The sequence below is a fragment of the Epinephelus lanceolatus genome, chromosome 6, assembly GCF_041903045.1.
Source record: "Epinephelus lanceolatus isolate andai-2023 chromosome 6, ASM4190304v1, whole genome shotgun sequence".
NCBI lineage: Eukaryota > Metazoa > Chordata > Actinopteri > Perciformes > Serranidae > Epinephelus > Epinephelus lanceolatus.
In genome coordinates this window covers 28598634-28613862 of record NC_135739.1, presented here as the reverse complement: position 1 = coordinate 28613862, position 15229 = coordinate 28598634, and the positions used below count along the sequence as shown (strand labels likewise).

At 39.6% G+C, this 15229-nt stretch overlaps 1 protein-coding gene across 1 annotated transcript; it reads left to right on the top strand.

Moving 5' to 3' along the window:
* Window positions 1-7378, top strand: mob3a (MOB kinase activator 3A). The gene is made up of 4 exons (XM_033620650.2): window positions 1-241; window positions 1547-2118; window positions 4601-4803; window positions 6959-7378. The coding sequence occupies exons 2-4, from the start codon at window positions 1701-1703 to the stop codon at window positions 6986-6988; spliced, it is 651 nt and encodes a 216-aa protein (XP_033476541.1). The 5' UTR covers window positions 1-241; window positions 1547-1700; the 3' UTR covers window positions 6989-7378.
* Window positions 7379-15229: the final 7851 nt, after the last annotated feature.

Genomic DNA, 15229 nt, shown 5'->3' with positions numbered 1-15229 from the left:
GCTACCAGCGGTTTTAGCTCGACGCTGGTGTACTTTTCGTTTCGTAGGGAGGAGTCAGACGTTAGTTTCTTTATTAAAGTGACATGTTTATTGAATTAACAGTAATTATACAACATGTATCGCACCAGATATCCATAATGTAGTCTGTGTATGTTGTTAACGTAAAGCTATTGATCGGTTACCGGATAATTTTCGACTGAAAAAGATCGAAGGAAACTGACGGAACAGGAAGGCGGAACAAGTAAGTTCGTGAAAGTGGCTTTCAACTGTGCGATTTCGTCACCGTTTGATCATCTGTCTGATATAATTATGGCTTTATTCGGCTTTAATGTCAGGTGTTATGTGAGCTGAGTGTTAATAACGTGGGTTTGACTCGTCTTGGTTGTGTTTTTGGCTGTTTTACAAAGCAACAAGTCCGACCGAGTTAGCTAGTCACGTCACGAATAAACTTCGTACAGTCGTCATGTGCCCTGCTGTTTAATCTCTTGGCTTTTACCCCTCAAAGTGTGCTTAAAACGAAATAATGTCCCCATTGTTGTGAAGACGAGGGCGCCGATATTTTAGACAAAGGTATAACTAAACCTAGTAATGTCCTTTTACATGGGTGACACACCGTTTCACTTGGTTGTATTGTCATTCCGCAGATTCTTGGTTTCACGGCGGCATTAGTGTCTGAAATAGGAAATGACTCATGTTCACTTTGAGGCGGTGTTTCATCTTTGATGCGAGCTGCTGTCACAGGTGTTAAGGGAACGTGTGCATTTAGGTTGCTATCAGTGACTTTGACCTCCTCACTTTCCTCATACATAAGTAAAATGTCCTACGTTTAACAATAATCATGACCTCTCACATTTATTTATGTTTTTGTGCCATGAATGTATGGCTTCATCTTGATATTGACATGACCTCTACCTTTTTATGCTACCTCTCAACATAATTAAGATTTATGGTTTCCTAAGACGGTGGATGAAGGGTTTATCTTTTGCTACATCTCTGCAAGCAACTTTAGGCCCAAGACAATGCAAAAACTGGGACACAGATGCTATTGTTGTGTAATTTCCCAGTCAGCTCTCTTGTATTACATGTTTAATAAGATATATGAGAGACTGTAATAGAGCTGAAAAGATTACTTATTTAACTGATTAGTAGATGAAGAACTACTTTGACTACAATCTAGTAATCAGTTAAGTCATTTTCATAGCTGAAATGCCAAATATTTTGTAGTTCAGACCTTAATTGTGAGGATTTGCTGCTCTATTCAGGTCTTGGACCCTGGGAAATTGTGATCAACTGTTGTCTCTATTTTCTGACACCTGATAGACCAAATGATTAAATGACTACTCAATAAAATAATCAGAAGACAAATCAATAATGAAAATAGTTGTTAATTTAGCCATAGATTGTAATATTTTGGAAGCTTTATGAGGAAGATGTGGTACCCTAAAATCAGGCTCAACAGAAAGTATACACCTCAGTGAAAATTGTCATTTGTTAATCAAACTCTGTCCCTTTCCTTCTTTCTCTTTCCTCCTCTAATCATATGCAGGATCACAGACTGAGTTGGAACAAATACCGAAAGACAGTCCATAGCAAAAACTCTGCAGTGGTTGTTTACACAACCTTTTGACTGCTTCCATTTCAACAGTAAATAATTCACCCGAAACATTCAAACAAATCGCCTGGCACCACCACATGCAACCATGTCCCATGCCCTGAAACAAGTCTTCAACAAAGACAGGACATTCCGGCCCAAGCGCAAGTTTGAGCCCGGGACGCAGCGCTTCGACCTGCACAAGAAGGCCCAGGCGTCTCTGAACGCAGGGCTGGATCTGAAGCAGGCTGTGCAGCTGCCCCACGGTGAGGACCTCAACGACTGGGTGGCCGTCCACGTGGTCGACTTCTTCAACCGCATTAACCTCATCTATGGCACAATCAGTGACTCCTGCACTGATCAAACCTGCCCAGTCATGTCCGGTGGGCCCAAGTACGAATACCGCTGGCAGGACGAGCACAAGTACAAGAGGCCGACAGCATTGTCAGCCCCCAAATACATGAGCCTGCTCATGGATTGGATTGAGGTACAAATCAACAATGAGAACATCTTCCCCACCAACGTCGGTAAGTGTTCAGATTAGTTACAGATGGTGTGTTAAGACTCTGGCCCCTAAACTCTCCATGCTGAGATCCAGAATTAGGTCACAGGCTTTTTGAGAAACCTTCATCATCCAAGAAATCGTACTGTGAAGGATGTATGTGGTGGATTCAAATCCCTGATTTAGTTTGTGAACGATGTGTGCAAATCAAGCCACCACCCATTCTTTGACATTGTCCACACACTCCTATATGACAAGTTGGGCAGTGACCAGCTTTTAATTTCATTTTCAATTAAGCCATTTTATTTCATTATCTGCTTCATAAAACGTCATGAAGTAATGATCAGGGCGGATCCCAAATCACAAGAGCCCAAAGTGATGAACAGTGGTGCTCAATTAATAATGATTTAGATTCTCACAGTAGTTCACAGTAGTTCACAGTAGTTCCTAACCTCGGTATCAGGCCCTCCACAGTGTGTTGCAGGATAAATCTTAGGGGTTGCAAAGTGATTAAAAGAAGAGGAAAGCAGAAAATGCACAGTATGATACACAAAGTTATGTTCAATTTGCTTTTTGCCTAGTAAAACCAAAGGTGTAGGTTTCATTTCAAGAAAGGTGGGAACACATATTAAGTGGGGGCTCTGGGGGTCTCCCCACATGAAATTCTGAGATTCAAACACTTGATTTCCTGTATTCAGGTGAGGTTACATGCACCAATTTATCGTGGAAATGTCTTTATTTAAGTAAAGAAAAACAAAATTCAAGGAATAGGTGACAATTTAAAATACACAACTAGGCTATTGCAGACAGGCTGTCAGGCATGCTGTGTTGCTTTTATTTTATTAGTATTGCTTTTTCATTTTAATATTGTTTACATTTATTCTGTTGTAGATCAGCTTTTCCAATAATGTTATCCCTGCTAAGTCAACACATATGTAGGTATAATTTACTCTGCCATCCTATTTTTTAAACCCCTGGACTTTGATAGCTCATATTTGTTTTCAATACAATTTCTGCTCATGTTCAAAACTTTCTGCCCATCAAAATATCCTACATATCTGTGTTCTCTGAGAATCAAGTCATAATATTTTGAGGGAAAAAAAGTTGTAATAGACGGTTACAAAAAAACAACAGCGTGATTTTAATGAGAATTAAGTCATAATGTTTGAAGAAGAAAAACGTACAGGCCCTGAAGTCTGCTGTGCATTGCCTTATTGCTCTGCTGATGTGGTAGTATCCCCTTCAGACTGTCTGACAGACACAGAATCCCATTAAATACTCTCTCTGGATGAGGCAAAGTTTAAGTGACGTTGCTCTTTGTCATAAGTGGAATCTTGAATTTAACTGAAAATACTTTGATAATATGGGACTGTCTTGTATTGAAAAATAAAATACACTGTCCCTTATGCCACAGTATCAATATGAGGTGCAATTTGTCCTGTATTTTTGTGCACAGAACTGTTAGAATGAAGATGCAAACAAGTTTGCTCAAATATTGCTAGGGACATGTCCCTATCGTCGATTTGCAAACCTATGCCCGTGTGTAAAACACTGAATTATTTCAATTTTGGGCGATTCAAAAAAAATATCTGTCTTTGTTGAGCTGGTCAAAACTGGTAGACATATGCAATCCAGTAGAGATCATATTGTTTTAAGGGGTCACAAGCCAAAAGGTTGGATACCTCTGTTGTAATGTGCAAATATTTTATATTTTTTAATTATTGAATAGTTCATCTTTCCTTCAATGGACTGATCATGTTAGCATGAGTCACGTGAAAGACCAAAACAAAAGCGATTTAAATGATTTGCATGTGATAAACACAATGGAAAATAAATGAGATACAGATAAAATTCTGCACGGTGAAGGCATTTAAAATATGAAGCCCTTGTTTTTGATAACCAAAAAATGCTTTACATTAAATCTGCAAGGTCACATTTATTAGATTACCTCCAGTACTGCACACTGCAAACAGCACCAGTTAATCTTCTGCTGCTGTGGAATTCTCGGTTTTTTATTATCTCAGTCTGTAGCTCTGTGCATGTGTGCATGCCCTGAGCTGTGGCTCGGGCATCTGACTAACTACAGAAACATCCCGGCAATGGATTTAAAAATGGGTCACACAATGTACAGGAGGCTATGAATAGAAACGACCTCTGACGCACGTGTCCTCTCTGGAACAGATTCCTGAAATATTATTGAATTAGTCAAAGCAAAGTGACATACTAAATTAATCACTTGGTTAAAGCAGAGGCTTATCCCCCAGACCAAGTTCAGTTAGTTTTCCATTCACGTATGAAGTGATACTGGCTGAGTCCTGTAGCATGCTGGTATCCAACCTGAGGGACTCCAGAGGAGAAAAAACACACATTGAAAAGTTAAAATATTCTGCAACCATTGAATTAGACACATCAGTATTTCAAATGTGCTCCTTTCTGTGAAGCAAATAGCAAAAGGTCATCCTGGATTGACCGTGGTTTTCTACTGTCTCCATCTGTTTGTCTCGCAGGTACTCCCTTCCCTAAGACCTTCATGCAGGTGGCTAAGAAGATTTTGTCTCGTCTGTTCCGGGTGTTTGTCCACGTCTACATCCACCACTTTGACCGCGTGAGCCAGATGGGGGCTGAGGCTCACGTCAATACCTGCTACAAGCATTTCTATTACTTTGTCACTGAGTTCAACCTCACGGACCACAAAGAGCTGGAACCCCTGGTGAGTCAGACAGAGGATAGAGCTGAATACAAAAATAACATGTTTAAAAAAAGCTTTGGTTTGTTCTTTAATAATGGAATTTAAAACACTCCAGACTTAATTAATAATTATTTAAAGGAGCTGTTTTCTGAAACAGATAAAAAGGCGATCAGAATTGTAGATAACTTGCGTATAAATCTTTAACAGTAGAACACCTATCATCAATATATTTCACATGAAACTACCAAACTAAGGTACCGCATTAAAGTGCATAATAACATGAAAAGTAGATCCTGGCAGGTACTGGATTTTATAGCCAAATATCAGTATTTAAGTGTTTAAAAGGCTGATAGTGGTTTGCTGACCAGTATTTATTCTCTCTTTATTTTCTTGCATAGACGCACAACATGAAACCTCTTGATCATGATCTCTTTTTTTAAAAAAAGAATTGCGACCAAGATGCTGTACTGAGCGGCACATGTTACAGTTGACAAACTAAACAAAGGTTTAGTTTGTCAACTGTAACATGTGCCACTCAGTACACAGTTGACAAACTAAACAAAGGTTCAGTCGTGAGGGGCCCTGGAGGTCTTGGAGTTTAGGGCGATGGCTGTGAACTAACATGAGACTAACATGAGATCATTTCCTCACAGGATAAATTTAAGACTTTAAACTCATCTAAACCAACACCATATTTGTGGCCCATGCATGAGCTTGCAAACGCCCTGCAGTACACAGATTTATCAGCCATTTGTAAGCTTTTCATTAATTTAGATGATGTAATTGTTTTCAGGATCTGTAGAATGTGTTATTTTTCAATGAGATTCTCTTGAAAGACAATCAGTCATGAATTACTGCACATCCCCAGTTGGTATTGCACTGTGATTGATTGTGTGCACATTGTTGGTTTACTGTTGATGACCCCTGCACCCTTTGTTCAGCATGTCTCATGCTGTAACTGACGCCTATGTGACTGAAAGCTTAGACAATGAACTGGACGTTTGTAATGCAGATTAGTGTGCAGATGTTTTGACCTTTTTTTATTATCCCTGCCCGGCGTAAGCCTGGAGAGGATCATGCGTTTGGTTGTCATTTGTGTGTGTGTGTGTGTGTAGTTGTACATGCCACACAGAGAACTGTGTGGCATGAGAACTGTGTTTTAGCAACAGAGTGAGGACATTTTTGCAAAGTGAGGACATTTTGGGCAGTTCTCACTTTGTAAAAGACCTGTTTGAGGGTGAAGACTTGGTTTTAGGGTTCAGATTAGAATTAGGTTTAGGTTAGGGTAAGGGAAAGGGTTAGGGTTAAGCATGTAATTGTGATGTAAATGTTAGGGGTAGGGGGGCGAGGGAATGCATTATGTCAATGAGGGTCCTCACAAAGACATAAGTACAAGAATGAGAGTGTGTGTATCTGTCTGTCTGCGGCTAATCCCTCATAGTACTGGACCGATCGGCCCAATATTTCTTGTCCACATTTATGACTGTATGCTCAAAGACCTTTTGTGGTTGTAGTGATTCACAATATTTGAAAAACCTGTTTTATTGACTGCTCTGATTTATATCATAATTGCCTGCCATCTTCTCACGCCTTGTAACCAGCTGGTAGGGGCCGCAAGTCATCTACAGTATAACACAGCAAAGGGCATTTCTGTGAATCGACTAGGCTAGAAACAAGCCTTGGTGTACCTTATATGTTATGATCTACTGAAGGTAGGCACGATATGAGATAAATAAGTCAATTGTTTCTGTTATCTTCGTGGCCTTGTTGACTGTAAGGGAGCCGGGAGGGACAGTTGAGTGAGAGTCAACGCATCTTTGTTTTGGAAGGGAGAGGTAGGGAGGGGTTGTATTAGACAAGGTGTCTAAGGTTTGTACCCACATAGCCTGTCTCCTCTGGTTACACCTTGATAATTAAACCTGCATATTGTTTCCCCTTCATTCCACTGTGCGCTAGACACACAGCTTGCTCTGCACTCCCTGTTCCTGCCCACATACCCCCCAGACACAGCTGGCAGACATCTGAATGCACTTTTCTTATTTGCCTTTTTTTGTGCATCCAGCACTTTGTAGTCTTGTGGTAGTGTATGTTAGCTTGGCACAGCCTGTACCTTTTTTTCCCCCAATATGTTTTCCAGTTTTTCTAACCCAGTGTTTTGTTTGCTTTGTGTCCGCAGAAAGAGATGACCTCTCGGATGTGTCACTGAGGGAGCACAACTGACCGGTTGACACACCGGACGAACACACCCGTCCATTTAGAAGACTGCAGAACTAAAAGAACAAACAAATTCAAGAAAGAGTCTATTTTTATATTTAAGTACTGTAATCTATTTTAGCCACATACTGTAGGTTTTAACCATGTCAGGTGAGGCGTTCTCTTCCTTTTAAAAAAACATTTTCAAACATTTTATCGGAGCACAGTATTAAGAGGTGTATGTTTGTGTTGATGTTTTTTCTATTTTATTTGAATCTCAGTCATTCCAGGATGCTTTTCATTTTTCTTTCTGTCTGTCTAAATGATCTAAAATTAGTACGATTTCTTACTGTACATCTATAAAATCACTATGTTGTTACATTAAAATGATTCTCTTCACTGATGTAGTTTGAATGTGGTAATCCCTATTTAAATTAACTCTGACTGATTTCCCTTTCTGAAGCTGATAGCAATGGCCTGAGGCTTAACCTAATCTTTTTTTTTTTTTCTTTTGTGAAACGGTTTAGTCAGCTTTACCACTCACATCTGAACAATCACTGCAGTAATTGAGTTTTTTTTTTTTTGTTTGTTTGTTTGGGCAGAGAAAGTCTTATGTACAAATGTTACAATAAGAAAAATACATTTTTTCTGTTTTTGAGAGTATTTTTTATATTTTTAAGACCGTTTCAGGTGTTAAAATAAAATTGGGGCTCGGTACAATGTGTACAAAACACACATTTATAAATGAACTCGATACAATAACAGCCTGCTGGTGACTCCAGCATTATCAAGTCTGTGTCATAGCACACAGTGGGCCTCGGGCCACCAGGCAGGTTCTCAGATGTCAAACCTGCAGGTGTTTGTTGCAGATACTCTTGGCGGCTGAAAGTCACACGAGATTCAAACCTCACATGCCAAAACTCTGAGGACAGCACGTGTTCAAAGGACTATAAGTAAAAACTGTCCACTGGGTGGCATCAGACACCAAAACCTGTCTGCAGTGAGGCTATAACTGCAATCCTACAGTTAAATGTTGTTGTAGCCCTTATGCAATCTGCCCAGCGTCCCAGTTATTGTCATGAAGAGGGGAAGTAGGCCCTTTCTAGACCTGATTCGGGTTAACGATTCGAATAAGCCGGTTATGTAAGAAACAGGCCAGACTGTACTGTGATGAATACACAGAAAGAGTTTTTGTTTGGAATGAGCCCGGCTCTGCATGATTGGGTCAACGCAGTCATGAATAGGCTTGAAAAAAACATTGTTGGTCCGGTTTAGTGGCAGTTATCAGCCTTTAATGGCCTGGATTATGTAAATAATGAGCAGCACTCTTTCCCACAAGCAACACCCGTATGTAAACACAAATGCACGATAACTGTAAGAAACCACAACTTGTGACAGTCACATAACACTAAGTACATTCTGTTCAGTATTATGCATGCCTGCTGGAGGCCTGGCAGAGGGTGTCAACATTATTCTGATGCAACAATAATAGTCCATTACAGATAAAAGTCCTGCATTCAAAATGATACAGAAGTACAGATGTATTCTCAGCCTAATTTACCTGAAAGTATTACAAGTACTCATGCAGAATGGTCTCTATCAGAGTGCTGTATAAACATCTTTCAATGAGATATACACACTTAGTTATTGTTGAGCAAATTTTAGTCGAAAATTTTCATCACATTGAACATGAATTTAATTATCTAATGTGTAATTTTCAAATATTAGTTACAACATGTCATGTATTATCATTGGAAACATTCATAAATATACTGGTTTCAAATTTAGGAACCACCCTCACTGACACATCAACATGTTAGAAGCATGTTAATGTTCTATCCAGAGCTAATTCTTAATATATTTCAGTATGTTTTTACTCAACATATCAGATTTATTGAAAATATCTCTTGATGTACAGAAAGTAAATGCATTAATGATGCCAAATAACCCATTTCAGGATAATGTGCTCATGTATAAGAATTATGTCTTAATGCACTGGTTCCCTATGGGGGTCGGCAAAGGTTCACTGCAGTCGCAAGATCTACTTGATTTTAAGGGGTGGGAAAAAAACAGCATTTCATTCATTTCTGTGAAGAAAACTAAATGAAATTGTTTTTTTTTTTTTAGATTATTATTTAAGATGTTAACCACAAAGGATCCTGAACACAAGCTATATAGACAGAGCCTTCACTTTCTGTTAAACAGCCTCGTCCTGCATTAGAAAAGTACACAGTTAAACACCCAAAGAGCTAATGACACAATGGCCAAACATAATGGAAAAGAAAACACTGCATTTTTCAAAAAAGAAGCCTATGAAAGACAGACAACTGTATAAAAAGTTTGATGCAATATCCACAGGAAAAAAAAATCTGCTCAAAATTCATCCACATCATTCATTTTACTCAGACCATTTGGGTTAATCATACTGTTTATCAGGTGTTCTGTATCAGTAATGTAAATCACTTAGTCAGGGGTTGTCATATTGCTCAATGATAAAAAAGGAGGAAGTCAGGAACCACTGGTTTAATGTGTACACATCACCTTTATGTTGCAGCTGGTAAAGGTGGGGCTAATTTAAATTACTTTATAACGCGATGTTGTGTAGGTTAATCTATGACAATGAACCAGAATTTATTTGTTGATAATATTTTGTATTAATAATTTGCAAAGTAAAAGCAGCTGTCAAATTAATGTAGTGGAGTAAAAATACAATATTTTAGTCAAGTAAAGTACAATTTTAATAATTCCATCACTGTCAAATATATTGTTTCCTGCTCTAAAAACATGTTAAATGAATCTTAATAAACCAACATGATGTAACTATCTGCCCCAATAACATCAACCACTGAAATGACCTCATTGCCTGCTGAAACCTGATCCTCTTACAGGATTGCCCCTCCTCTTGGCAGACTCACTTCCTCTCTAAACTCTCCACTGTACTCTGTCAGCACGTCTGACGTGTGTACCCGCCTTTTGCTCCCCGCTCCCTCTGGTGTGTTTTTCTTCTCTGGAATGTACCAGACTTGCCCTGAAGGGGTTGCAAGACATGAAAAAAAGAAAAAGCACTGGAGGGACGCCAAGAACAAAGGGGAAGGATTTCAGGCTGCAACCAATCAGACTGGAGCGTGTCCAACTCTGTCAGGGTTTACACGGCAGCATCTGCCATGTTGTTTGTGATGGTACAATGTGATTATTTAACATGCAGAGAAAAGGGTTTGGGAGATTGTGTGACTCAGCAAATGTTTGAATGAGCACACACCCTTAACGGTTTTGTGGCTCGTGAGTCACATGCACAACTGTAGCTAGTGTAGGGATCATGATTTCAGGGGCCCACAGCTGGAAAGCACCCACAAAAGTTCCAGTAAGCAGAGGTATTTTTATAAAGTGAAGACCAGAGGGAAGTTATCTCAGTTCATCCAACCACAGCCAATGCCCTGTTTTGATCCAAAACAGTTGCTTATGCCAGCTTCTCCACTGTATGAATTTGCTTCTTGACTTTATCTTACTTACACTAAATTTAAAATCTGTCCAGCTATTCAAATGTATCACCTGTTGTCTGAAATTAACAGGTCAAACGGTTTTATTGAGGAAATAAACGGTGAAATGAAAGAATGAAAATTGTTAGTTGTAGCCCAAATTGTGAAAATACAACAATACAATCAAAGTGTGACTTAATGTAGTTAATCACGCTCTGTATTTAAAGATACATTTACATAATCTATTGAGAAATCTACACAATAACATCATACATATAACATGTCTTGCACTTACTCGCTTCCTATTAGTCCCTAAAAAGTGCCGTACAGGTGATCATTTATGACATGTAAACACTGAACCTCTGTGTTACTCAGAAAAGCCACAAAAGTCTAAGGAAATGACACATCTCAGCTGTGTGCTGACTGGTAACAGATTGCAGTTGTTGGTGTATAACCCAATCTGAAATTAGATTCTAAGAATTTAGAATTATGATTAATGTCCACATGCGTGTTTGTGTAGCAAAGGCAAAAGAAAAAAAGTATGTGAAAGGTTTTCCAGAGCACAACTGGAACAAAACAGAGGATGTTGCAAAATCCTCGGTTACTCCTTCTGAGTTAAAGGTTTTTTCAAAATATCGGATTAACTTCAGTGCTCCAGAGGGTCGTTTTTCTACTGTAATACCTAAAGCATACACTTTTACTAGAGGTTATTTTAGATCCTTTTTCTGGCTCGAGGCGACTTTCTTCCAGGAAGTTTGCTCTGGGAAGGTTTTCTTAGAAAGGGTACGATCAGCACCCTGGGGCACCGCAACCTTCCCACTAGTGAAAAGTATGCAACTCATTGTAACCGTTGAAAACGGGCTGGCTGCTTTTGCACACTTATCTTCTTGGTCTCTGACAGTTTTATTTGTAAGCGCCAGACGTGTGCTCTTTATGAATACATATGCAGTTGAGACAACATACTGCTCATACACAGATGCATGCAGCGTGCAGTACTGTACTGTTTACAACAGATAGTGCAGGAATGTTTTTGCAACAAATCCTGCTGGTTGCTTCAGTTCATTTCAACACATCAATCAAAATGACTTCTAGTCATTCACAAAGCATTTTAAGTATAGCTTTGTGCTTCTTTACTGTTATGACACACCAGTAGTCATATAGGTGCAAGCCCTGAGGATAGCAGTGTTTAGGGATTATTAGTAACACTTAAGACAACATTTTCTACTTCTGCATAATTAGCTTTAAAGTTTCTGACAGCATCACACATTCTGTAGCTCATCATTAAAGCTACGTGATGTTTACACTGAGACCCAAGGCTCAGTGTTTATTGTAGCTGTACCGTGACATCAAATAAAAATGTACTTGTCTTGTTTATCATTTGGCATCTCTGGAACATTTGGGACCTCCTCTAGAGTTAAAAATAAAGTTGCACGGATTTGAACAATGTTTGGCTGCACAGTGTGAGTTTGTGCTTACTGGTCCACAAAGGTTTGCATGTTGACAAACTTGTGGGGCACATTTAATTTCCATGCAGCTTACTGTATTGGGAAGTCAAACAAATTGCAACATCTGCAGTTTCACCTCCATACAGCATTGGGATATTGAAGACTAGCTTCTGAACCTCAGTGTCCTCATGAACAACAACCCACCTCTGTTATATCATGTTTCACACTAGAATAACTTCACCCTGAAAACAAAGCCCCCTCCTGAGTATCTCCTGTATGAGTGCTATCCACATCTGAAATGAGGTTGCTGACACTTGAAGTTATTAATGATGACCTATCCCTGCTCCTTTTGACCTGTAGTAGCACAGATACGCCCCTTGCACTTGAACGTGTGATCTTGTTTTCCCACTAAACCTGCAACTACACCATGTGCTCCTGGCTAGGGATAGTCTGCCAGTATCTTGCGTAATGTTTGCTACCACTAGGCTTATGTTTGAGGGGTAGAAGGTGAAAGGAGGAGGAGAGGAGGAGAGGCGTAAAGCCTCCGGTCACAAGACAGTCCAGTCCTGAAAACAACCCGTACATGGTTTTAACTTGAACACCTTTGATAAACAATAGATTAACGCTCTGCAGTGCAGGTCGGTGGCCAAGGGATTATATGCAGTGATATATAACAGTTAAAACAAATCGAGGAGGATGTGCTGGACAAACTGACAACACAGAACATGGTGCAATAAAGCATTTGCACATCTTGGCACACAATGCGACATGTGGTCATTTCCTATCATTCGTATGTGGACTTAATTAAGGCGACTCATGTAGAAGAATAATATCAATATGAGACAACAAAGGGTTTTGCCACCCCTCTGTCAAAATACCACTGCCTTTAATCTCTGTAAATACTGTATGGACTTGTCATGTCTGTGGCAATATTACTCTGGCATCTCACAATGAGCAGATGAGTTAAGAGAGCACACGTTTCCACATCATCAGAGTTCTTGGATTTCTTTCATTATCACAACCATGAGACAACGTCTCCACCCTCGTCTGACCAGCCTCCTCATTAAGCTTCGAGAAGTGCTGTGTCTGCCTTGTCACACATCACCAAGGGTGGGGGGCTGCAACTGGCTACTGTGCTCATGTTCCCTGTCAGTTTCTGTACCTAAAATCTAAATATATACTGTGCATTGTATGAATCATTTTGAGTACATTTTCCATTTGTGTAATTTAAGTTGCTGTCTTTAAAAGTATCAGTACTGCAGAGTTTCCCAAAAGCAAATAGACTTTAAAGGTCCAATGTGAAGGATTTAGAGCCATCTATTGGTGGAAATGGTGTACAATATTAATACCTTTGTTTCCATTAGTCCATAATAAAATAATATACCATAATGAGAGTAAGTATTGATGTTTTTCATTACCTTAGAATGAGTTGTTTAAATCTACATGGAGACATCTATGATTGCAGACGCATTCCGTTTGTACACGACACGCCCCTACAAGCCACGCCCACCACCAGTACAAGACAAGCCCACCAACTGTCTGAACCCTGCTATGATGCGACATTGTAATTTAGCAATAATCCAGTATATAATTAATTATTCATGATGACGTGATTAACCAGGAACGAGATGTAACCCTTGCCTTTACTCTTACCCTGACTTTAACAACCTCCCTTTTAAACTATAAAACTTCATCATTGGGCAATCGCTCACTTAGCATTTTCTTAAGGGCTTTCACATCCAGACGGAAGAGCGAAGGGGGTTGATCGTGGACTGACGTGTAGTTTATGGTGGGCGAGTCACTTAACTGTTCCAGCTGCAGTTATACCTTCTCGACCACGTGTGGAGCGAGACCTCTCCCACGAATTCTGCCATATTGTTCTACAGTAGCCTAGAATGGACAAATCAAACACTAGCTCCAGATAGGGATGTTTACTTTTACTTGTTTTTACATCGCCCACTGTAATCCTCCTACATGCTTAACACACGGGAAGAAAAGTTTCAGCTCTGCAACCTCACCGCTAGATGCCACTAAATCCTACACACTAGACCTTTAAATCTAGCAGTGTTAGTTTGATAAAAATACAAATATTGAATACCACGTACTACTTGTATTCAGTAGCGGAAAGCAACTCTTAGTGTTTGCATGCACTTAACTATAGTTTTGAGGTACTTCCATGTTGTGCTACTTTATAATCCCACTTCAGATTCAAATATATGTGAATTTGTGAGCTGTAGTATCTGTTACTTTTTTTAGATCAAGGTTTTACAAACAAAACAGATGTTGATCTTGTTATAGATCATGATAACTTACAGGATGTAAAAAGGAAAATGTAGCTTTACTACATATGCTCCTGCATTATGAGTAAACTACTTTCACTTTTGATAGCCAACTGTAGGTGGATTTTAATACGTCTACTTATTTGCTTGTACTTAAGTAACATCTTGAATGAAGGACTTTTCTTTGTTAAGTATTTTTCCTTTGCTTCTTTTACTGGCAAAAACAAAAAGGCAAACCTGAAATTTCCTCTTGATTGCATGAGAGTGCGTGCGTGTTGGACGGTGTGATACTGCAATGCCAAAACAAGTGAAGTCATGCCACTGTGACTGTCCCAGTGTGAGTGACTCACATGGAGAGGAGGGGGGGGGTCGGGTTCTTTCAACACCCATCTGGCCATTTCCATTCATGGCGGGGCGTGAGAATAAAGTTTAAGGCTCTATAAATGTAAATATATCCTTTTCTGAGACACAAAGAGGGAGATGGGTGGTGTGTGTCTGCTTGCGCTCATTGTTTATATGTTTTACGTAACATAACGCTGACCAATTATCCTGGTTCATAGTTTTAATGTGGCTTTGACGTCCAGTGACAGCAGCATAAAGTTAATTTGATTTGAACGCCGTCATAGTGTAAACTAGTGGATCTGGTCTGTTTGCATGTTCTGCTAATCTCGCCTCTCTTCACTTCCAGTGTGATCTGTGTCCTCAGTACCGCCTTGGGGGCTGGCTGTGCCGATGTGCACGTACTCGTTGTTTCGTTCCTCCATACATCCCGTCATGGGGCCTCCAGAACAAAACAGAGTACACTGGCTGGGTACCGTTTCGTGTGTGTCCGCAGTTTTGTTTATGACCTTTTCCTGATGTGTTCAGATTATCACCATAATCTATATATAACACATCAAATAATGTGATTCGTCAAGTTATTTTTTATCCTATGTTTTCTTGCACTACGTCGAACAGCTATTTTCGCTCCTAATCTCGACAAGTGGTAAAATTGCATCAGCGAGACGAAATGGTACCCAGCCACCATATCAGGTTCTAGAAAGCACATGACCAC

What these genes read in the sequence shown, in the direction of transcription:
- mob3a (XM_033620650.2), top strand. Translation starts at nt 1,701, where the DNA reads ATGTCCCATGCCCTGAAACAAGTCTTCAACAAAGACAGGACATTCCGG. An exon ending in CATCTTCCCCACCAACGTCG is followed by an intron (nt 2,119 to 4,600) that starts GTAAGTGTTCAG and finishes TTTGTCTCGCAG; the next exon opens with GTACTCCCTTCCCTAAGACC. An exon ending in ACAAAGAGCTGGAACCCCTG is followed by an intron (nt 4,804 to 6,958) that starts GTGAGTCAGACA and finishes TTGTGTCCGCAG; the next exon opens with AAAGAGATGACCTCTCGGAT.